The sequence below is a fragment of the Cariama cristata genome, unplaced genomic scaffold (genome assembly GCF_000690535.1).
Source record: "Cariama cristata isolate BGI_N322 unplaced genomic scaffold, ASM69053v1 scaffold19798, whole genome shotgun sequence".
NCBI classification, from domain to species: domain Eukaryota; kingdom Metazoa; phylum Chordata; class Aves; order Cariamiformes; family Cariamidae; genus Cariama; species Cariama cristata.
In genome coordinates this window covers 1-24,973 of record NW_009631912.1, presented here as the reverse complement: position 1 = coordinate 24,973, position 24,973 = coordinate 1, and the positions used below count along the sequence as shown (strand labels likewise).

At 38.9% G+C, this 24,973-nt stretch overlaps 1 protein-coding gene across 1 annotated transcript in view; it reads right to left on the bottom strand.

Annotated features, from left to right (window-relative positions):
* Positions 1-22,945, bottom strand: part of CPAMD8 (C3 and PZP-like, alpha-2-macroglobulin domain containing 8) — a 52,529-nt gene extending 29,584 nt beyond the window's left edge. Inside the window, exons 1-23 of the mRNA XM_009706156.1 lie at positions 22,800-22,945; positions 21,507-21,529; positions 18,818-18,983; positions 18,626-18,678; positions 18,130-18,147; positions 17,102-17,156; positions 16,854-16,967; positions 15,946-16,030; positions 15,541-15,649; positions 14,848-15,075; positions 14,505-14,675; positions 14,002-14,130; positions 11,544-11,733; positions 10,039-10,211; positions 9,780-9,929; positions 9,505-9,666; positions 7,354-7,496; positions 6,324-6,389; positions 3,084-3,315; positions 2,289-2,442; positions 1,543-1,685; positions 1,008-1,059; positions 26-324 (exon numbers count right to left, since the gene is read on the bottom strand). Coding sequence (XP_009704458.1) covers positions 26-324; positions 1,008-1,059; positions 1,543-1,685; positions 2,289-2,442; positions 3,084-3,315; positions 6,324-6,389; positions 7,354-7,496; positions 9,505-9,666; positions 9,780-9,929; positions 10,039-10,211; positions 11,544-11,733; positions 14,002-14,130; positions 14,505-14,675; positions 14,848-15,075; positions 15,541-15,649; positions 15,946-16,030; positions 16,854-16,967; positions 17,102-17,156; positions 18,130-18,147; positions 18,626-18,661 — 2,709 coding nt within the window. The 5' untranslated portion in view covers positions 18,662-18,678; positions 18,818-18,983; positions 21,507-21,529; positions 22,800-22,945. The remainder of the gene's footprint in view (positions 1-25; positions 325-1,007; positions 1,060-1,542; positions 1,686-2,288; positions 2,443-3,083; positions 3,316-6,323; positions 6,390-7,353; positions 7,497-9,504; positions 9,667-9,779; positions 9,930-10,038; positions 10,212-11,543; positions 11,734-14,001; positions 14,131-14,504; positions 14,676-14,847; positions 15,076-15,540; positions 15,650-15,945; positions 16,031-16,853; positions 16,968-17,101; positions 17,157-18,129; positions 18,148-18,625; positions 18,679-18,817; positions 18,984-21,506; positions 21,530-22,799) is intronic.
* Between the last annotated feature and the right edge of the window lie 2,028 nt (positions 22,946-24,973).

Here is a 24,973-nt window from a genome sequence, read left to right as displayed (position 1 = left end):
AGACTGTTATAGATAAATTCACTACCTGGATAATCCCATTTTTCCAGCTGATCCAAAAGCTGCGGAATTCATCCCAGGAGAGGATACCAGCTGTGTCCCTGCTGGCCACCGGCTCGCCCATTTTGCTTATGGAAATCCATGTTTTAGTATTTTGATGTCCACCAATAACAATCTCAGTCATCTCTGCCATGTCATGTGGACCAGAGGACAAGGCCAGGTGAGCATCATTGTGTGCTTTCACAGCAATGTCAAAGTGTGTCATCTGGGCAGGTTTCTGCATGTATTGGTACTCATATTTGTTAGGTGTAGAAATGTGTATTTTCTCTAGTCAGAAAAATAATGGAATGTTGTAAGAATTAGAGCTTAGCTCACATATTTCAAAAATAGTCCATAGCTAACTACTAAAATTTAAACAAACAGACCTTTCCTAAGTACATATTCTTTTTTCCAGCTTCTCTTAAACAAACAATAAAAGTATATGTGGATGCTTCTCCTCATCTTCTTATTATATCCCCGTCCAATATAGAAGATCCTTCAATTTAAACTGCTCAGCTGGGTCTCTTATGAAGTCTGCAAGTGATTTTTTCAGTTCTAATCTAGTGGTCAAAAGCATCTCTGTTTAGCTACTGGAGCCATTTTTGAGCTATCCAAATCTCAGGCAGAAAGGACATACTGATTCCAGAACTGAACTTTAAAACATCAACTGAAAATATAGTACAGTCACAGTTACTGTCCACAGTGCTGAATACTTAAGCTGTTTCATAAAGTAAAGGAATTTAATTGCCTTTTCCAGAAATCACTTGGGCAGTTAGAGTAAATTCATAATTAGCCAGCCAGGTAAGAAAGACTCTTTATTCAGAAGTTCCTCCTGTACACCGTAACTCATCAATCATAGAGAAATGGAAACAAAGATTTATTTTTTTTTAGTTTTTTTTTTCATAAGATGAAGCCAAATATTTCTAACTAAATCAAAAAACCTTAATATCCCATTTGAATCATTAACTTACCATTTGGGCAGAAGAACACACTATAGGTATATTCTCTGGACAGTCCCTCTGGCTATATAAAGACAGAAATCCATACATAAAAATACAGTGCTTGGATTAGCAGCAACAGCTATTCAGTTTTACTTACAAAATACAGAAATAATATTCTGCTGCTGTACAGAGTTTTATATAAAAAAGTTATTACTTTGTATTCTGTTAGCTAGAGATATGCTAACCACTACCAGCAAATCTCACATCACAGCGTATTTCTTAGATTAACAGAGCAAGCTTATCCAATAAAATTTCTATCCCTTTTTCTTCTGAACAGTCTTGAAGATTCACCAGCATGAACTCAGAATCAAATGGGCTCTTTCTGTACATGTACCACTAGAATTATTTCCCATCATGTAAATATACCATAAGTCAAATTATTCTTGACATAAGTCAAGATTCTTATAAACCTATTCACATTTGATTAACTACCTAAATACTTCCATGATTTGCCCAAGCATTTATAATTTTTTTTCTGAATTATTACAAATTCATGGTGTCTTACCTCAATAATAACACTACTGCGAACATAATCCACTCCCACTGGGGTCCTTTTGTCCATATAATTGTTCTCTGAGTGCTTGCCATTCTTTAAGGTCTGCATCCCATCCTGACAGCAATTAGTTCCACCATAAGCAAAAGCTTTTGCTAAGAAACAGAAGGGAAAAGCAGCAGAGATTTTGAGATAGGAAGTTCTTCAAGAGTTCAAGTGAAGATCTAAACTAATTAGATACACTTGTTTAACAATACATCAAGTGTTTTGTAATTACAGCGCTCTTATATTGCCTTTATTCTGTATTTGAACAGTGACATCTAAAACTAGGCAATATTTGGTCAGTTATGGGGCAACAGAGAAACTCTTTCCTAGTTTCTAGTGTTGTACAATTTTTACTGTGATTATTTGCTTGAAAGATGTACAGAATTTGTTGTTATTCTCTTATTTAAAACTTTCCACTGATCTCTTCAGGGAGATGCAACAGGTCCAAACTTTACACGTCCATATCACCCAACAGGAAAACTGATGACTAGAGAATCTCCTGAAGTTTGCTCATACAGACTCTTCAGTGCATTACAGCTATAGAATCTGTTTCTAAGAAACAAATGAGGTAGAAAAGCTAAGTTGGCAGAAAGTGGAATGAATGATTCCACTTTGGGGTAGTAGGGAAATAGGAATTTTGTTCTGAAAGAGGAATAAAAACAAACACTTGTAGAACTCCCTCAAGCAGCAAGCTATTTTTATTTCTATACTACCAGTGATGTTGCTCAGTCCAAGCTCATTGAAGGACAAAACGATAGAGGTGGGTTTAGCTTCCCCAGGGGCAACGCACTTCTTTCTTGTCAGATGGTGTTTCCCAGGATGCCCAACAAACTTTATGCCTTTTGGAACAGAAATCTTCACATGGACCTGTGAAAATTTTTGAATGCCATTTATTGCAAATTTCAGCTGCAAAATCAACAAATATATGTGAAAAATCTGCAAACCACAAAATGCTTAATAAAAATCATAGTATGCACAGGTTATTCGTTCTTCAAACCTTCAAGTAATATATTTGACTGACTGTTACTTTCAGCTCAGCAATTCCACAAGTAGTTCAGAATGACACTACTGGAGCTAGACAGATAATGAGTTTGAGAAGAAAACATCTAGGTAGACAGGATTTCTTGGGGAAAAAAAAAACCAACCTACAACAAACATTACTTCAAAATAAACTACTTTCAAGCAGCTTTCTGATTATGAAGGAAATTCTCCTCTGTGGTTCAGCATAAGCTTCCTAATTGTCTTCCCTACATTTTTCAATATTTGTATTTCTGAAGTGCTGCAAGACACTTCAGACTATTACAGTTGTTTCAAGCTAAAAGTAAATAAAGCAATGACATTTATCCATATTGAAAAGCAGTATTCTTATCTCGTTCAAAGCATTTATGCTGAGCTTGTCGCTACGTTATGCCTATTCCTTATGTACTGTAACTTGTAGATCACTTAGGAAATTCTGGTGATAAACCAGAATTTAGTAACTTAGCAACAGGAATAAAGAGGGCTGTTACCTCTACACAGACAGCTAAGTAATTGTAGACAGTCAATGGGATTTTGGTCTGTTCTCCACGGATGACATGGTATGGCAAGGTGAAATCAATGAAGAAAGGTTTAAATGTCTTCAGTTCTGTTTGACTGGCAATGCCCAACCCCTTCTCTTCAGACAGACCCACAGCTTCAGTTATCCAGGTAGTGATGGAGTCCGGCACTTCCACATGCAGCTGTGATTCTCCCGATACATTACTGCCAAAGACAACAGGGAATAACGGGTTCATCAGATTAATGAAATGCTTTTGAATGAAGCTAAAGCTCACAGAGCCAAACATTTGGGGGAATTCCCTCCAGATCTAAACTTACAACATAGCATCAGTGGCTGCTTTGAACAACAGCTTATAAAAGGCTCAATGTTTTCTGTCAGTTTTTTTGCAACCTATGCACATTTATAAGAAACAGAACAGCAAGTAGTTGCTTCTGCAGAACACAGTCTAACATACAAATTCTTACTGGATTAAAAGCTTTACAGGCATTTACAGTCTCATCATAGAGTCACTTTTCTTAGAGGCAAAGGAAAAAGGGGAAAGAAAACAGAGGAAAAAAAGGGGAAAGAATCCTAGACTGAGGTCCTGGATAAAAACAGTTCAGCAATAATTTATTTAAGAGCTAGTGAAATAAAAGTATTTTTTGTTGGAACCCATAGTCCTTGTATACAGTGCCATATTGCAGGCTGCTTGAACATAAGGGCAAACGAGAAATTTTCCAGACACCAAGTTCAGCAACTGCTTGTCCAGGGGGGCGTATTTCGACTCAGAAACATTTTGGTTGGTTGGGTTTTGGAATGCCTGACTCAGAAAATTTCCCCAAACATCATTTTCTTCCAATGAGGATTGAAAATAACTATTAAAAATTCCTGTTCTGAGTATTTAGCTTTATTGTGCATACCACAACAGGATATCATAAACCTGGTATCCTCTTCCATCCTTTATAATAATAGAAATTCAATTTTGTTCTGCAGACTTTGCTATTTCCCTCCTGCAAAGAAGCTTTGGCCTTGCCTGGAACAGAAAACATCTCCTCTAAAGCAAGAACAAAAGATATTTCATGGCTCAACTGGCAGGATGATTGGTGCAGTTATGAGTACACCCTAAGGTTGTTTTCTCTCAAGTTATTTATTTCCCAGAGGTTGATACACATGCTGTTAGCTCTGTAACCTTTTGAGAGCAACATGCATCTTCGTTGGCATGGAAAACGAGAAAGCAAGATCTTCAGAATAATCTCTGCAAGTCTACTACTCTTTCAACACTGCAATACCACCTGATTCACATCCAGGCCAAACTGAAGAATTGCGCTCTCACTGCCTTTCAACTGAGGGTTATTCACACTTTAGGCACCAATGAAGTATCTTTACTTTCATCATCTAAATCAACTGTTGGTCATTTTCAACAAAGCTAAGCTATTCTAACTAGGCAGCATATCATGTACTGGTCTGTGCATTTATATTACAGTAGGAAAAGGATTAAAACAAATAGATTCATAAAAAGCAAGAGATTGCTATGCCTTTGAATAGGCATGCTAGGTTCGGTCAGTCTCCAAGTACTCTGACCAACAAATGTGGTTCCCCAGCTCAAACTACAGAGCAGAGAGCCTGGAAATGCACATCACTCAGTTATTTTAATTTCTTTTAAGCACACTAGTTTCTTAATATTTAGGTCTTCATCCTAACTGGAGTTAAGTAGCTGGTACCTGCAGTAAACTTCAAGCCCTGAAGAGTAAGCAGAAGGGTGTCCTAGCTCCAGAAATGGCAGTATTCCAGTCTGTTTAACCGGACAATTTGTTGCAGCTGATGTTCTTTCCACTGGGATTTCAGCCCATAACCAGCATTAACATTATTTTCACACATGAGGGCACTTACTCTTCTGGGCAGAGGGCCAAAGTACACACACATTTCTAGCCATTAGACCCTCCAGCCAGGCTCTAGGAATTTTTAGAACTGGTTTGGGAAGTTGACATCAGGCTTTTGTTTCTTTTTTGAGGATTATATATTATAATTATAAATGGTAGAAGGAAAAAAAAATTCTTCCTGTTCAAGAGAGTAGAAATCAAGGAATGCTCAACTCAGTTGTTTGTAATGAACTAAAGTGGAGAAAACGTAATCTGTAACTTTTTATTCCACACTCTCCCACTTATAATTAACTGCCCCAGCTTGCTGAGGCCCAAACGGGCACTTCTGGAATTCTTTCTGTATTTCTACAAAGCATATTTCACACTCAATTGAACAGATTTGAATACACCTGCTGCAAGTATCTGTCAAATTTAATTTATAATCATTTATTGAGAATGAAGTTTACTTGCAAACCTGGAGAAGCCTTTTAATAACTGCTTCAAATTATCCTAGATGTGCTGTTTCTGGGAGAGATTAGTTATTTGTTTATTCATATTTTTTTTTCAGTCCCAGTTGTGCACAGTGGAAACCATGACTTACTGGGCAGTAAATTAAGGTTTGAGGGAGATGCTCTTGCATCAGATGAAAGAGCAAGAAGGGCTCTGTGCAATTTAAAAAGCAATCAATATAGAATACTCACCAGTGCATGGTTAGGCTATACCAGCATTTACAGAAGCAGCTATTCTGCCTCCATCTCCTCACAGATAATGCTCTGGCATCATTTTCCCAGGTGGAAAGGAAGAAAAACAGCCTTCACTGTCTTAAGTGGTACCTAGAATTCTGGTTCATATGAATATTTTAGACGCCAGAAAGTACATCATCACTTTATATCTTACAGTCCCTTTTTATTGCAAGGGCAGTCTGACTTGCATTTATTGCAAGGCAAGCTTATGCAACAGGTAGTTCCTCACAGTACCTAATCACTGCGAAGCTATACCCTCATTTGTTCTTCAATAACTTGTCAATACTCCCTTTCTGTAAGTGAGTAAAACCTCAAAATGTGTTGAACCAAATCATTGCTCCTTTTTTTCCCTGAAGACACTCCTCTGCTTGTGACACCATGGTGAATTACACACGGGCTGCAACGTAGTCAAAACTGACAGTTTCAACTTGAAGAAAGTTAATACACTTCAAGACCAGATGAAAAGTTAAAGAAAGATTATTGATTAAAGTAGTAATGAAGAAAAGCAACAACAACAGAAAACATCAGAAAATGCCAATGTAACTCCAGTAGGTTTTAAAGAGCTTTGTTTTCTGTAGTTGAAGAGGATACAACCCTCTGGATATAATTAAGGGAATTCCCTGTCAATACCTGACATTGAGGCAGTGCCAAATCCATGTTTCGGGAAAGAAGGTTCTTTTTCTCTTCTCTGCTCTGCTGGAACAAGAAATAAGTCCTTGGTAATGAACGCTTTTATTAAGAGGGTTTTAACAGTAAGTGATAAATCAGTATTATCACCTGAATGCAGCTCACATAACCAACCAAAACTCTAGCTAGTATAGAATCATTAGTAAGTGAATGGGTGCATCTTTCATAACACAAATTACATAGTCTTTCCAAATGATCCCATTGGGCACACACACATCAAACAGTCTGGAGACATAAATAAGAATCTAAAAAAAATAGTATAAATAATCTTAAAAACTAGGATAAAGAATAGAATCAAAAAAAAAATAAAAAAAAGGGGGGGGACTTTGTGATCCATATTCTTTCACCAAATGAAATCAAAGGGAGCATATAGAGCATGTGACTTCCCATGACATCAGATTGCAGTTACTACAATCACTACTTTATATTCCCCTCTGTTTCTTCTCTTGGAATTGTCTTGATCTCTAATATTTTCATATAACCTCCAAAACTTACTCTGCTATGAGGGGCCACCAGGTACTCTCAGAATACCAAGAGAAGGCACATCCTCACTTGCAGCATTAGTCATAGTACTTCATGACCTTTTCTTCATGCAGTCCCTCATTTTATTTATTTTGACCACCCGCTGAATGGTCAAAATAATGAGCAATGAGCAACTCTGCAAAACAAGGGCTAGCTTGCAAATATTGAGAAGCAGCAACTAATTCACAGAAAACCGAGATATGCAAAGATTTTCACATGATCATTCTGAAGAATATTACTTGGCATTTTTCCTGAATTAATTTAAATTTAACAAAGTAGTGTCAGTTATAATTTTTGTTAGGTCTATCAAGACAATGGAAGAGAGTTTCCCCACCACCGCCTTGTCTAAACCAAGCATTTCCTAGGGGCGTGGAAGTGGAAAACAGCTGAGAATATATAAAAAAATAGCTAAGACCATCATAAACAATATGCATGACAACAAAAATGATACCTTGGTGCTATTTTAGAATGCATTGTAGCCACCAACGTCCCCGTATGTGGCTGAAAAGCTGGGACAGCCTCATCTGTGTACATGCCTCCATTCTGCCTGTGGTTTAAGCTGACTATATCAGTCATTACAACCAAGCCAGTTTCCTAGACAATAAAAATGAAGACCACAAAACAAAAACCAGCAAGGGAAAAAAAAAAGATAAAAATAAAAAAAAAAGAATTAAACATGTACCCATAAAAACTTTTCTGGATAGAATCCCCCGACCCTATTCCAATGTTTATGGGGTAAATTTCAATTGAAACTTGAGGATTTTTTTTAAAACTTTATATAAAAATGACTGTTGATGTGAAAACACATAGGCACTTTTTAGGCAGAGGTTTTACGAGAAAGTTCTTGTTTGCTTGGAAAATGCATTTAAACCAATATCTAACCTTACTGGGCATATGTAACTGCTAGGCAGCTACAGGTGAAAAATTATTACACATATTTTTCCCCTAGAATGCTACATTACAGCTTTTTACCCTTCCTAAAAGTTTCCAGTGTGTGCTGCTGCAGCTAGCAGGCAGCTCTAACATCAGACATCACCAATTCTGTTTTTTTTCCAAGCAAAATGGAAACTGTCCACACAGCTTCACAGTAAAAATACAGAATTCATAACAAAGCTGTCTGCCAGCTCTGTCCCCTAAATGCACTTATTCATACGAGACAGCAGTTCCCAGACACCAAAGGGAATATGAGCTTTGTTCTCTGTACGTACACATCCAATTATTACAAATCAGGTATACAGCAATGCCTACATACCACCTGTTAACACATGTACCTTTTCCCAAGAGTTTACGCCTCTCGGTAAGAAAAAAAGCATCAGAACAAAACCCCCAACAGATCACAGGGAGAGAAGCAGCAGCGACTCCTGCAGCAGTGGATAGTAATGAGGATTTAGAGTTTATGATTAAGAGATTGAGGCATTGGGGGAATATGTGGAAGGCTATGGGGTTTACAACAACCCAATAGAAGAATTTAGGTAAAATTGCAGAAAAGACAAAGAATGAAGAGACAGAGGATCTGAAGGAAGCAAGGATCATTATTATTAATAGTTACGTGGATTAAAAATGGAAAGAGCATAAAACATTAGACATGTGACACTGGTTCTCTAGGCCAGTCTATCTTTAAGAGCGGCAAGTAGTAGAAGCCTCTGTAAAGAATGTATAACATGTATAGCACAGCCTTTCCCACGGCACGTCCTTACAGTTTCAGGCAAGCAGAGAACAGAGATTACATGCTGCAGTGGTTTGGAAGGCAAAGGGGTAGGATGTCAGCAGAGACTGAAAGGGTGGATGGACTCTACTGTGCAACTGTAGGAAGGGAAGAAAGAGGCTAACAAGCGGAACTTTTCAAATAGATGAGGTAACAATGATTTTAATCAAAAGGAAAGCAAGAAGCTAATGGAGACATAGTAGCATATCTTTTAAAACCTACAGGTGACTGAACTGTTTTTAGCTTGAAGGACTGCCTTGTTCGTACCCAAAGCAATGAAGAAATGAATTAGTGCATGAGTATATTAAAAAACCAAACTTGTTTTAAACACTCAACTTGAAAGTTGATGCAAATACACAGCACAGATCAAAGGAAATAAGATCTTTTAAATCTGATCAAGTTTAACTATTGAAAGACACCAAACAAACATAATTACTTAAATATGTAGCATTTAAGTAGTAACCAGATCAAGGATACAAAGAAAACATGACTGATCTTTCACATAGATGGCCACAGAAGCTGGCAGAACTGGGGCAGGAAAGAAGTTTAAAGGGTTTCCAAAGGGAAAAGGCTATAAGGAAAGACATTCCACCTTCCTTCCCTGGCAAAGTAACTGCAGAAGAGATCTGCAAGCTCATCCATGACTGGAGGAACCTTCTGGTCCCGTCTGGTTCTCCAGAGCATCAGCATGAATTCCTTCACCCAACAGGGTATCTGGCCCTCTCATGAAGACTGACCAAAATCAAAGCATGTTTCTGCAATATCTTTTAAGCCTACTCCCCTGGGGAAACAGCTCCGATGTGAAAAAAAATAATGGCCTATGGAGCTGAAAATTATCCCGCAAACATGAAAGGAAAAAAAGACACTCCATAGAGAAGTGAGGCTGATTCTTCCTACTGTAAACGCGAAGCGAGCATCCTTGGTGATGTCCCAGTGCCAGGGAAAGACAGAAGATCTACGACGTCTACGTGAGGACATGCCTGGCCACCAGAAGTGCCCTTCTTCCTTCGGAGCTCCAAAAGCATCAGATACATCATACTCTGCAAGCTCTTGAAAAACCTGCAGGGACAGGGAAGAGACTGCTGTCCTTAGGTATAAAGGCTACTTACTAAAGGTAAAGTGCAGATAGCAGTATTAAGAAAAAGACGTCAGTGCCTTAAGCTTCCTTCTACCTGACTGGCTGTCAGCTGAAAACCTGTCTTCAGCAAGTAGACACTCTTATCCACAGTGGCAACGCAGACACAGCTTGATTTTGCAGCTCTGATTTTGATATTCACAACATCACCAGGTCTGGTCTCATTTGCTGAGAGAGCCACTGCAACCTAGGAATTTGACATTAAATCCCATTATCTCGACCCACAACCAGCAGAAAAAACTACAAAGAGTAACAAGACACCACCCCTTCCTCCCTACTAGTTACATTGCCAATACCTGATTTTCAAAGGAGGACTTCACAGTGAACTGCATGCTGTCTGTGACCCCTTCTCCATTCTCCCTGACATAATACACCAGAAGACGGCCCAAGGGAGCCATGTTGTGAACTATTGCAAAATGAAGGAATGTCATGCAGACTTCAACCTCTGCTGCAGGGATACTGGTAGGTGCTAAAAAAGAAATTGTAAAAAGGACAGTTTTATTTATCAAAATCACTCTCTTCTTGTCCCATCCAAATGCTGCAAGGCACAGAACTCTCCATCCATGACTTGCATCCTTCCCTTGTTCCTGTTGCACACATTCTTCTTGAACTTAGAATCTCTTCCCTTCCTTTTTCTTTTCTTTGTGAAAGCTGATACGCAATTAGCACCCATAACATAATAAGCAGTATGGAAAAGGCAGATAGAGAATGACTACTCAGTGTTTTTCCTGACATAAAATCAAGGAAATACATAATTAAGTTAACAAGCCATTTAAAATAAACCAAAAAATTATATGTATTGCTGCAGAACACTGCTGAGAGAAAAAGTATAAATGGGTTTGAGAAAGGATTATGCAGTTTATAGAGCATCGTTTCACTAGCAGCAGTTCAACAGAATCATAGAATGGTTTGGGTTAGAAGGGACCTTTAAAAGGATCATCTCGTTCTAACCCCCTTGCTGTGGGCAGGGACATCTTCACTAGATTGGGTTCTGCAGCACTTTCTAACCAGCACTGGTTGCTCAAAGCCCCATCAGCCTGACTTTGAACACTTCCAACGTGGAGCAACCATAATGCCTCTGGGCAACCTGTAAATACAACAGCTCAGAACCAATCTTCAGTGCAGAAAGTTATTATGAATTCTTAAACCATTGATAACCAGAAGCTGGGTGGGTACATCTAGGGAAGTTTCTTTTATTTTTTTTCCCTGTCTGAAACTGGCTGCTATTGCAGCCACATTACTAGGATAGACAGACTTTTCCTTTGGCAGCCGTTGTATACATCTTCCCAAGCATACCGTTGTTCATCCCCCTGTTCCATGAATTCACCAGCTTTGTATCTTTCTGTTATTCCTTGTACAAACTAGGAGCCCACACTTCATTTCCCTTCCCCATGCTAACTGCGTGATATTTTCCTTTAGCCTGACCCATGCAATCAGCCCATCTAATGTACTCTTCCTAGGTGAAGCTCAACCAGCTTAGTAAATTGCCCCAGCCCCATCCTATGTTTCCCTGCCACTCAGCTGATCCCAAGCCAAGCATATTAAGAAAGGCCAGAGTCTTCCTAACAGAGAAAGACTACAGAAAGACTAGAGAAAACTCTCAAGGAGTTATCCCTCTTGGAGAAATTTATCTTTTTTCTATATGACTTTGTGTGCAATGAATATCACTTTTTCTTGCACAAAATTATTCTATACCCTTTAAGGAGCATCATATTCAAAAAAGAAGATACTTAGGTTTGCGGAAAGGTTTGGATTTTTTCCCTGAAAATAGGGGCAAGTTTGCATTTCTGATGCTAGCTACCTGTTCCTGGGAAGTGTGTGATATCAATGTTCTTCTCAAAGGGAAAGGTGGCTCTTTTGCTCCTCTGCTGGGTGACGTTACTGGGCTGCAGTCCTGAAAGGACAATGTTGCCTCGCGATGCCACTTCATAATGTAGAGTGAAATTGCAAGGACAGGTGGACTTCACTGCAATCCAAGCCTCCTCTCCTACCTGCACCCAGAAACAGAAAAGCAAGAGATCTGGTCTGTTACAATGCATGCTTTTTATTTGTAAAGCATAGAAGTCTATTCGGGTTTCAGTTCACAAAAGATGTGACCCCTCTCCTAAGAAATGTATGCATTGAAAGGTATATTATATTAGCACAGTTTTCATGGCTTTTCTTCACAATAAAAAGGGGCCTGTGTTCAGCTCTTCACTCCCTGCAAATCTAAGAGGAGAATGGGCTGGGGGGTTGTATGCATTAATGAAACAATAAAGGAATCTCTGGAATCCTTGAAAGTTAAGCCTTTTGGCACAGAGCAGCTGTCAGAATTGGTTGAATTTTAGACAACCCCTCAGTAGTCCAGCCCCCACCCGCCCCCACAAAGAGATGGGTTGGGGGTGGGAAGAGATGTGTGTTTGATAGTCTTCGCAGTTTAATTGAGATTATACATAGTGATTACTTTCATATGGCAAATACTAATGCAAACATAACCAATGTGGCATGAAATTACTGGGAACAGATCTGAGGGAAAATGCTTTCAAATTACACAAGTCTTGATATTGATTTGCAAGTCTGGCACTCAAGGAGCTGTCAAACACACAAAGAAATGAGAAGAGAGCTGCTTTTTTCTGGGTAAACTCAGCTGATGCCTGCAGTAGGCTTCAGAGCAGCACACTGGCTTCCTGCACTTTTTGTGCACTGAAGTCCTGTCCCCAGGGGAACTCACTAAGTACCGAATACTCTGGAGAGAAAATCCCCCAAATACTGCCAATCCCAACGGAAAACACATCAGTGTTCAGACACGGAATATAGGACTGGGTCATGTCTGGCTGAGTAACAAGCTCTCTATGGAGCAGCCAGCTTTCTGAGGGACACAAACTTCTTGCTTCTGGGATATGAGGAGCAGCTAACACTTGTGTTAAGTAGAACTTCTTCAGCACCTTCCACTCCTGATCTTTCTGCCATTTAAAGCATCGCAATGTCCAACTAAGACTGTTAAGGCTGAACAGCAATGTTAAATTCCAAAGAAATCTTTTGAAAAGTGTCTGTCTTCAGCACTAACAGTGTTATCTTTCCGGAACGTATATATGGCACAAACCAAAACGGCAAGGACTTGAATACAAGTAGCTGCTAATGGTTAAATACAGTGAGAATGCCACAGAGTCCAAGAAGTGCCTCGTGACATTAAATATTTGAAGTATTAAGAATTCCCCAGTGCAAATGATGAAACAATTCATTAAAAAACGAATGTAGCTAATTGGAACACCCAGTAAGAGCTGGCAAAGCAGGGAAACAGTTCCCACATCAGCTGGTCATCCAACTCCTAACTTTCCCACAGAAGAATTAGTTCTAATCAGGTTATAATAAGAACAATGTGTTCAGATTAGCGGTGTATAATCCCCTTTCCATACCTCAGGAAACTTGTAAAAGATTAATTAGCCATTAAACTTCCATGAAATGCAATGATAAAAAAATGCTCTTATTTGGACACAAAGAGTCTGAAACCAACCTGACGGATCTGCTGATAATAGAAATCTAAGTGTGTATATTGCTAAAATCCTTCCCCGCCCCAAAGCAATAGGCAGATCCTCGGAGCATCTTTTTGGGTAGAGAACAAACTCTAAATAACTCTCAGTAAAACAATATGCGACAGGAATCATGGTTAAATCAGATCTTTCCTTTAGGAGGGAGATCACAACAATTTTTATATGGAAGGACTACATTTTTAGAGAGGCTCCTACGAAAACTACAGAAGATGACAAGATAATTATGTTCATAGTGCGATAACTGGAAAACTAAACAGATTTAGCTGAAATTTCAACTGGAAGCTCTAGTGAGACTACATAGCCCTAATTTGGATCTTTAATAATTAATCTACTCCCACTAACATCACTTCCAATCTTTCAACATTTGTTGACTTGAACTAAAGTACCTCATTTTCACCAAACAATTCATATGCAAATGTCACTGGAGGTGCGCAGAACATACATTCAAATATGAAAAAGTCAAACGTTGTCAGTGCCTATATTCAACCTCTTTCCCCCATCCCCACAACACAAAGGAGAATGAGATGCTGCGCAAAGCATCAAAGGTACTTTGCTTAGAATTGTGTGCAGCCCACACGTGGCTGAAGTGCAGCTACTTCAACCTTTGTAGCGGAAACAATAACAGCCCAGGATCCCAGAAAAAGAAATGGCTAGAATATTTAATTCGAACAAAGTATTTTAAACCAAGAAATGCAGTTGTTGCCATGATGGAATATGAAGCCAACATACCTGGAAAGGTTTCTCTGGTGCCTGGAGCTGGATGTGACACTTGCTGGGTGAGTACCAGCTACTGATGGACAGGTAGTTTGGCAGATATTGATCCCCAGACGGTTTCCCATCAATTGCTGTCACTTTGGTCTTAACAAAAGTTACATCTGAAGGTTATGCATGCATAGAACACCTGATTTGTACTCTCTTCTTACACTGTATCCCCGTCTCGCATTTTACACTTTCCAGCTGTTCATCTATTGTCATCTTTATACAGCAACAGCACTCTCCAAATATTGGACCCTTGCTACTACGTTAAGCTGTATTTGGAGAAGCATCTTTTTATGATGGTTATCAACATCAGTTCTATCAGCAGCAAGAAAGCAAGCGTTTGCTGCATGTAAATCAAGAAGTTGAAGCTAAAAGGCACTGATTTCCTGTTTGTAGCACTGATTTATAAAGTGCAGGTTTGACAAGATTAGTTACATTAAAGCCTGCTAATCCTATAAAGAGCTTTCACCCACCTCCAGCCAGACATACTGGGCAGCTGTAGGGATGGAAGGGATTTCAAACTCCACCAGGCCATTTCTTGATACCAGTTCGCTTGTATAAACATTGTCCTTTGGTGTGAGTTCAGCTTTAATTCGGATAGTGACTCTGTCAGCTGGACTTCCATCAGGGTAAGTGACTTCTACCTACACAGCGTTTCATTTATAGAACAACAGGTTTTCCATTATAGGTAATTTCAGTCAATGACAGAAACAGCAGGTGGGAAAACCACACCAGAACATGGTGTAACATCCTAGGATCAAGTCACAGTATAACCTTCTATCAGCCACATGTCAGCTCGTCTACTTTTAATCTTACCTTTCCTTTGTAAGGCAGTCCAGGTTTGAACTGTTTTCTGGTATCCTTGGAGTACTTGATGTCAATTAGCTGTTTCTGAACAGGTGTTGAGTCATCAAATGTAACCTGCTTGCTCCCATCAGAGCTGATCACTGTGGCCCAGATATTAACTGCGCCTCGAAAATGTTCCGGAACATCAGCTGGCATCATGTCTTTCACACACACATCGAAAACAGCAGAGCCGTCAATCTACGAAGCGTGTTGGGGAACAGAAACGTAACTTTTCATTCACATTCAGAAAGGGTCTAGAAGCCAAATCTAAAGCACAGACACTTGGTAAGAGTTTGCAGCAGTATTTTTAAAGGATGTGGAGGGAATTAATTGGGGAGGGGATGAAGGAAGGAAGCAAGCAAGTTCCATTTTCCTCCCTTAACTATAGTCTGGACTAGCTCTGTCAGAGTCCCTCATTCTCACATTCTCCTTCAGCCCCTTATGCTCTAAAATCAGATTAATACCATGCCAACAAATTCTCATCCCCCACATCATAAACATATAATGTAAAAAGTATGTAATATTTTTAAGCTGGACTCAATTATCACATTTATTCCCTTATTTTCTGATCTCCCATCAGTTACATAAAATAGAGCTGTAGTATTAAGGCCAAAGAGTACAGGTCAGGCATTTTATCACAGCTGACTCAATGGTCATCCTCACCTGGGTGGTCTTGAGGACTGGGTGTCCCACTTCATGCCTGTAGTACCCTACACCATTTATAGTCATATTGACAATTAACTTTCCTGCCACTGGTTTTCCAAATGTATATCTGAAATGGAAAGAAGATAATTAATAACTTCCAGCTGTTTTCTGTTTTTCTGATTATATCAAGGCTAGTACCATGTGACCTGTACATCTAGAAAACAGAAAAAAACATCACAGAGTTTTCCAGCTTGTTATTGTTAACATGTTTTATGAAGGCTCTTACATAGGAAGGCTGCTGCTGATGACCAGAAATCATCCGAAAAGTCTGCACCAGATGAGATCCAAGCTCCAGTGACTGCATCATCCTGTGGCTGTACTACAATCCATAGTAATGAGACTTTATTTATGACATGTTCCTACCTGGCATGGACAGTTCCTTTTTCACATAGTGAAAGGTCACGAATGTAGCGAGGGGGGTCAATCAGCAACTCAAACTTTGGTAATACTACAATGAAAAGAAATACAACAGACTCTTTTCAAGGAGATCTTACTGTCCAGATTATAGCAAAAGCATATACAGCTGACAAGATGACTGCTTATGGTCAGATGAGGGCACTGTAGCTAACATTAGACAGGACAGCACTCAGCAGAGCATGAATCAACAAAAGTAGCAAACCAAGACCACCTTGGCAAGATGACCTTAGCAAAAGACCCTTGGATTTTTACTTCTTTTCAGAGGGATCTGTGTTCCAAGATTTGAGCCCAAGATTTTTCTCTTAGATATGTGGTAAAGAGGACAACTCGCTACTGGCTCCTCCACAATGTGTTGGGAATAGAGCTGAGATATTAGCAGTTGTCAGTGTCTATAAATGCTTGTGTGATCAGGTCAGATGTCATAGATGGTGTGTGGGGTGTAATGATGCCCACCATTCACCAGAGGGACTTTCCAGCTGAAAAAGGGAATTCCAAAAAAAGAAATCAGAATTCCAAGGAGGGCTCTGGGAAAGGAAGGAAAGCACTGATAGACTGAAGCATCTTAAAGAGTTTTCCAAAGCAAAATTAAATCTTTGTTACATGAATAGATTGTGCAATATGACACTCCATTTCAGGTCCTTTACTTTATGAAGTGGGGAGGACACGAACAAAGGGCTTGGTTAAGTTGCAAGTGTCCATATCCCTGAAGTACACAGCCTCTAAAGAATTTTTCCTCATGACATTTTAAATGCATTATTTCTCATCTGTTTCATCCCAAGTAAAAACATTTCTTAACATTGTGTTCTTCCAAATGCACTTGGGTTATAGTCAAAGTTCATTCAGATGCAACTCACCATATTTCTGAACTTCAAAGGATTTGTTGTATGTGTGCCCCTGCATTTCAGCAAAGATGAGCCATTCACCAAATACTGGTTGATCAGACAAAGGAAAAGTCATATTTACAATACCTGAAAAAGGAAACAACATACTGTGAACTCTGTCACACTCCTCAGCCCCTGTCAAGGCTTACTGAACACAACTCAGTATAAGCAGAAGCAAAGGCAAATAACAATACACATAGAAAAAATTATCAGAAACTTACCACAACAAAATGGCTTCAAATTGCTCCACTCTATCATACGAGACCCTCGAGGATCCTGCATAGTGGTTTAGGAATGAGAAACACCACAGTGAAAATGAATATCATGAATACATTTAACTCAGTTTGCAACAAAGAACTTCATTTTGCAATACATACACTTCACTAACAGCTCAAAGGTAACTAACATCTGTCAAAAATTTTCTGAAGATACTTTACCAGGGGGTATTTGCTTTCTAAAATTCAGTACTCATTTAAGGATACTGCTTCTATAACCAATGCACACAAGTAAGCACTGTCAAGTGACAGATCTTCCACCTGTCTTAAGACACCTATCTTGGATGGGATGAACTGGCCTCTGAAGACGCTTTCTTTCTATTCATAAAGGGAGCCGTACAACTAGCAAGACAATTTTTAGATGACAAGTCAGATGAAATTAATCCCACTGTTTTTGTCAGCATTAAACCTGTGACTGAATGCAAACAAGAGAAGAGGGTGAATTCTTCTGCTTGCCGATAGTTAAAGAAAACACATGGTTAAAGAAAAAAAAGACTAGACACAGAAGGAACCTCTCATTCACCTCATAAGGAAGAAGACAGGAGCACCCTTTCCTTGCCATGAATTTCTATTGTCCACTATCATAATGTTTGGGTGCAGAGATGAGATTGGCCCTGCTATATCAGCCCAGCCAGATGAAGGATAGGAGTGTGTCTGCATTGAAAAGAAGGGAGAAATTGAGTGGGACTGTTACATTTATAAACCCCAGTGAATCTAGCCAATTCTTCTCAGGCTGGAAAATGGGAATGGATTTCTGAAACTGAAGTAGAAAACAAGTATATTTGTTGGTGATAACAAAAAAGCAAGACACAAAGATCAGTTAAAGACACAGGGATAGAGATAATTGCATAGGTTACAGTGGGAAATGGCCATAACAGACTTGAAAAGGTACAGACACGTAACTTGTTCCACTCAAGGCTACAAGAAACTTGTGCCTCTACGGGATACATGCTAGATGATTGGCAGATACTCACCACCACATAAGCTTCAATCTGAAAGAAAAAAAAAAAGAGAATAAAAGGCTTTATGAAACAAAGCTACTTTTCTGCTGCTTGTGATGAACTGCTGAGTCGACATAAGGTATGATGCACAAAGCAACAAAGTTTAAACATCTCTTTGCTAACAGTAGCCTGAGCGACGTACGTTTCATTCACCTCATCTAAATGGAAAAGTAATACTTTGCACATCTGTGCATTACCTAAACAGAGTGCAAGCCTCTGAAAAACTCTAACTGCTTTGGCATAGTTACATCATATTTGCTAGCACTACAAAAGTGCACGTTCTCCTTCAACAGTAATGTGACCAAATGAAAAAAACTAAATTGTAAATAACAACAAGCAATCACAAGATACGTCTAAATAGGTTAAAAAAATCCAATTATATTTCTGCATAAATGTACATTAGCATGAAATACGGGCTGCCATGTATTCCATCATATTTTACAACGTGAAAGAAAACAGTTTTCTTTACCCTGTCATTGACTGGTCTCAAGTCAGAAGTCACCATAAAGAGGTTGATCAACACTAAAAAAGGAAAAGAGGAAATTTATTAGTTATCACAGCTCATACTGAGCAGAAGATCTCATCCTAGAACCTACCCTTGAAAAAAAGTTTTGCTTGAAAGCAGCCCTAGCACCTAGCAAGTTCTTCAAGGTCACTCTACCTTTCTGCTTGGGTTTATAGACAGGTTTATCAGTCTGGATGAACACTGATGATCCTTTGCTATCAATGGTGACTGTGGTATAGTTGTGAAAAATGTAGCCCTCCTCTGCTAGGTGCCGGTTGCCCCAGACTTTTAGATGTGCTTGTCCACGAAGTCCTGAAGGCACCTAGAAAACAGACCATGAGGTGAGGAAGATGCAGGAAAGCCTTTGAATATAAAGCCTGGGGAATATAATTGACACTGAAGTGAGCAAAGAGCAGCCACCTGCTGCATTTCCTTGTAACTATGTGTTAGTAATCAAAAGAAAATGAAGAACATACTACAATTTTTACAATGTATACAGTTCAAAGGAGGCAAAGTCATGCTAAAAACATGGCAGGAAATTCTCTTCTACCCTTTCTTTATCACCCAATCAAAGTGATATTTGATCTACATGTGCAGCTTCCAGTGAAGGTGTGTTACATGGGAAAAATCAACCATGCTATGGAAGCCACGGCTCTACCGATAGAGAAGCAGGGGGGAACCAAAACCAACCACAATAAACAACCCCCCAAAACAATATGCACTCTTGCACATTTTCAACCAGTCGCTCAGAGAAACAGAAGACTTTTAAAATTATGTTAGATTAAAAATTATGAAGTAAAAAAATCTGGTAATACAGAAATATTACTATAATAGGTCATAATTCGAGAGTGAAAAAATAAATAGGACTGAAATCAGCAATAATACTGCAGGTTTTATTCAACAGTGAATTACAGTCTTTGGATAAAGAAATCTATAGCATTTGATATAACTGCTGATGTTTCATATTACATAGGTCTATATTATACCTTCTTGAAATGAAAGGAACAGATACTTACCTATTTGTATATTAGCACAGTAAACAGCAGGGAAGTATCAAACACTTTCTAGAACCTAATTTCCAGACACAGCTTAACTACTGGTAGGAGAGAGCAGTATCAACATCAGCCATATAGTAATTACAGAGAAGGCAAAGAAAACTCTGGGGTATACCACTAAGGCAGAGGAGATCCAATCAGTCATGAGACCATCACCAAGCTAGCTAGACTTCTGTAAATCAAAGGCTTTAATTTACTTATAGGCCAATGATAACGTAGATGATGCAGTAGGTGCAGTGAAGGCATCTACACTGTGCTACGGTAATACAATAGAACTGTTGCCAAATACTTGGATCCACCAAAAAGAAAACAGACTGTTTTTCTTATGGCACTGCATAGAAAAGACTCATTCAGACATGACCAGCTTCAGTCAAGAGCTCACAACGCAATATGGATGTTTTCTCCCAGCCTCATATGCTACAGTGATTAATCTAGCATTCTATCCAGAGCCTACAGGTCTGCATGGTACTAGCTACTGCTATTCCAGAAGTACATCACAATTCAATATTTATATGATTTGTTTCACCCACCCCCTTTATCTCCCATCAGAGGGGACAACTCCAAAGCAAGTCCTGACAAAGTTAGGAGATCCAACAATTTTATGACTTGTTGTTCAGTCCAGCTCCATTTTGCCTACATTTGAAGTAGGCACATTTGAAGTATCTTCCACCTCAAATCACGAAACAATACATAACACACCTCTTCCAGTTCCAAATGTTTTGGTGCTGCTTAATCAACAACAAGACTGAAAACTCATATTGTTTTGAATTTACACCCCACTTTCCAAAGGTCTAGCAAGAGGGATGGAGACAAAGGTCCTATACTAGCATGGAAGCACAGCCAAACTATCTTACAGAAACCAGGAAAATGGCTTCATTTTTCTCTGGATGGTATTACTTAGTCCTACATACAGCATAAAACCTAATTACTTCTTTCATTGAACAGTGAACTCTGAACTGGAAGTATTTAACTCACTCCTTGGCATGAGGAAGGATACCTCACACAAGGTGCAAAGCAAGGGAGATCTTCCACAGGATGTCTTTCTGCTGTAATAATAACTACCTTTCACTGCATCCCAGATCTCCAGCATCCTAGGGATTCAAATAAAGCCAGATATTGCTTTTAAAAAAGTGTGATTTACTAAGGTAAGCATATGTAATTTCTTTTTAATGGCTACTGGAACTCTCTGCCAAAGCTGCATTTAAATTCATCATCGTTTCACTCCACTACAAATCCTCTGGAAATAAAAAGTTGTCCTCATTCCCTCCATCTCTTCAGTACGGATAAGCTTCATTTTATGGACTATGTTGATGGCAAAAATATTACTAATGTCAAAGGCTAAAACGTAGACAAAACTGGTGAAAGCCTATGTTTTTTTTTAAATAACACAGTAGTACCAGAATAACTAGCAGAGACACAATGTTCAATAATCTGCCATTTCTATGGATTTCAGTGGTCTGTCCAATGCTCCACGTCACTTACATAGCAATAAGTACTGCCATTCTTATAAAATAATCACAACATAGATCTTTATGTTGAGCAATGAGCCACAGATTCAGCCACTGATTTTCTTCAGTGGTATAAGGGCCTGACAGATGAGCTGTGATGGATTAAGCTTTGTTCTTTTCACTTTCCACTCTTCCTCTTGTGCGGGTTGCTTCCTCCTTAGAGTGAGCACCAGAATGTGACCTGTATTTGTGCTGCAGCTGCTCAGAGAGCAATGCCTGATGTGGTTGAAGGCAAGTCCCTCATGTTTTCAGCAAAACCATCTTAAAATAATTGACACTTACCTTCAGTTTAATTGTTCCTTTATCTAAAATGAGAGAGAGAGAAAGAGAGAGAGTGTTATTCTTCTCAAGCTAAGGTACTAATGGTTTAGACATTTGCAGTTGAGTGAAAGGAGATCCCCTGTCATAGAGCTGCTAACTGCAATAGCCCTTCACTATGATTTCACCTGAAGTAATTTTCCTGCATTGTGTAAAACAATCTGCAGAGTGAGCAAGTCAGACCTAGTAGAGTTCTCCAGAATAAACTTGGTCCACATTTATTTACAATTTTTGCCCAAGGTAAACTGCAAAGTGCTCTATGGTTAAAGAGTACCACCAAAGCTGAGGTTTCAGCACAGGGCATCCTATGCTTACAGAAGTATTTTGCTGTAAAAAGGATCTGGCCTCTTTTGGGACTGGAATAATTCTCAAAACACACACTCATGGAATCTATTTTGATTGCTGGATACAGCCATACCTAAGATTTCTCTTTAGCATATGTTGTCCACATGTGTAAGCATCAATCCCTTTGAATTACTTAGCAATTGTCAGCCAATTTCAAAGACAACAAGGGGAGGATAAAACTAGATACAATCTGTTCCAAGAAAGGAAAAGGCTTTTATAGAACTCCCTGTTTTTACACACAGAAGGGTTAAAACATGATGGTTAAAGAGCCTGATTGCCTGAGCCTTGTCTACATTACAGCTTACAACACTACTAGCAGTGGTAGAACAGCGCTACTGGACTTCATTTTCACTAATGGGAATTCATTCAGTATTAAGCTGGATGTAATCAAAACACTTTTTGTCTTTACACACAAGACAGAGAGGTGTCTAGGATTTTAAAGACTTATCCTACAGCACAAATATTACCACCCCTCTCAGCAATACTGAGTCCTGAAGACAGGGAGATTGCATTTCCAGCACTCATTTTAAAATAAGGGTAGAAACTAATTATTGATGTCGTAGATTTTATATTTTTCTTTAAAGTCAACTTACCTTATTCCTTATACAGCTCCCCAGCGTCAAACATTCAGGTTTCAAAAGGAAAGACAGTCACTATAAAACTCTTGAATATTAATTATCTAGGGTCTCTGTATGTCTTGGCATTCCAAAATTATTGGTCTTGGATGTTTGAGATCACATACAACAAAACCACATTAGCACAATCAACTGAGAACGTTTAGCAGTAGTCAATGAATTAAATATTAGTTTGGTTCCAATTCCGTTATCATCTATAGCAATTCTCTAAGAGATACTGATGTGCTCCGACACCATCTCAACTTATAAACTAGTTCTCAGAATTACAGGAACTTACCCAGAACTGTTCCGTGGCCTCGTGACACAGTTTCTCCTTTGACTACTAACTGAATCTGGACTGTTGTCTCCTTGACAGAGTTAAAGATGGTTATGCTTATAGCTTCCTCAACACCAGATCGGAAAACAGAAGGTGCCGCAATCAAATAGCCCCTGAGGAGCAAAATTGGACGATCAAGAACAGCAACAAGAGCGTGATCTTTATTTGCAAGCCACTTTTTGTATAACAAAAAGAAAAGAACAAACTACTCTAACCTGTACTGCCACATTTGTGACCACCAGCTGCCTAGGCCTATATCTAATATGCATTAAAATGAACACAGAGTACACATAGAAATGAACAGAGCCTAAGCAGTTTACAAACCCTTAGTATTTAATAAAGACAGTAATGTTGACATTTATTGCATATATAGTATACATTCATTTACATATTACATATAAACAAACTAAATATACAACTAGCTAATCATAAAAAAGCTGAAGTTCATGAAAGAATAATGAGGTACCCAAACCTCCAGTAGAGTTTTGTAGGTAATGCTTTGTTTTGAAACAGTTTAGATACTTACAACATTTTTGCCTCAATATTTTTCATGGTTCTATTTTCATAGTCCAACTTGATATACAAGAAAAGAAGTGACTTTCAGCGCTGATACTCAGCACTTTCTAAATGTCAGACTCGCACACGTGTAATGCATCTAAACTTCCAATTTATACAGAAGCAGCCCAGGAACTGCATTTACAAGATTGGGCTCAAATTCTCAGTTCTGCTACCACTTTTTTGTTCAAACAATTATATCCTCCAAGTTTAAAAACCCCAGGAAAAAGGAATTATTTTAGCAGGCACACACACGCAGTTTTAAAGCCACCCTAGACGACCTCCCATATATACTACAATCCTTGTGTTTCTGAATGGAATCCATACCATTCCTCTGTGCTGAATGGCACCATGCCATGAACTTGTCAACTAACAGCATTACAGACTCTGAGCTCTTTGATGAGCTGGGCTGTAAGCAACACATTTATATTCTCTTCATGACACACCTTTCTGGGGTTTTTTCTACACAAAAGGTTTTTTTAAAATGAGACAATTCCTCATATGACTCTTTAAGCCTGATTTCTCAGCCCATGCCTTTCTATAGCTCCGTGAGCCAGGCTGCTTTAATTCATGATTAATTATCACTTTGGGATGAGGACGATGGTGTTTTACAGCCCCCAAGTCATCTTTTATCAAATTCCAACCCCATGTTTCTCTCTCAGCAGGCCTCATTGCCATGGAGATCCCATTACCCCCAAAGGAAGTTCAGATCTCTGTGGCATTTGAGTTAAATCGCATGGGGTACTTGCAGATTCAAAACCTTATGGTTGCCAGGTTTGAAAATCCATCAGAACAATAATAAATAACAATAAAAAGTTACTACTTAGCCTGCAAATTCTTAGTAAGACAGACATAGCTGATCTAGTTGCAGAGGGAGAAAGAGTACCATCTGCATCCAGTATGAAATGATTAGATTCAAACTGTCACATAAGCACAGCACTACAGTGCCATATGTGAAGCACATGTATTCACATTGTTCTAAATCGCTGCAACTCTTTCTGAAGTATCAGTCTGCTGATATGGCTATTTAAATCACTTAACAAGTGGTATTTGAATATTGAATATTTAACGTGGCAATTAAATAGTTAACTTGACAGTGACTGGACAGATCCTTTAAGCACATTTGACTAACAGCTCTGTCAAGTTACACCAAAACTTGGCAGGATGTAAAATACTTTTTAGTAAGCAAGTGAAAATAATTTCTCTATGGCAGTTAGTTAATGCAGCTATTCACGATGTTGATGGGCTGTAATAAGCTAGGGATAAAGAACAAAGCAAACCTTAATCAAAGTTAACCTAAACACATCGGAACGAGCTGTGGAGTCAATTTCTAAAAGCCAGAGAACTTTCCCCGCAGTGAAGTGTTTCTCCCCGGATGATTTTCCCCACAAGAATGCTACACATGCTCCTCGGGAGCAACGAACGTTACCTTAAACCATCAACAGCAGCCCCTGCGCAACACCCCGGATTCCTTAAATAATTGTTTGCAGATAAAAGCTTTGCAGCCGCTCGCTGGAGGAGCTAGAGGCAGGTATTTCTAAGGAGGCTTTCTTCTTCGTTTTGTTTTGTGGTTTGGTTTT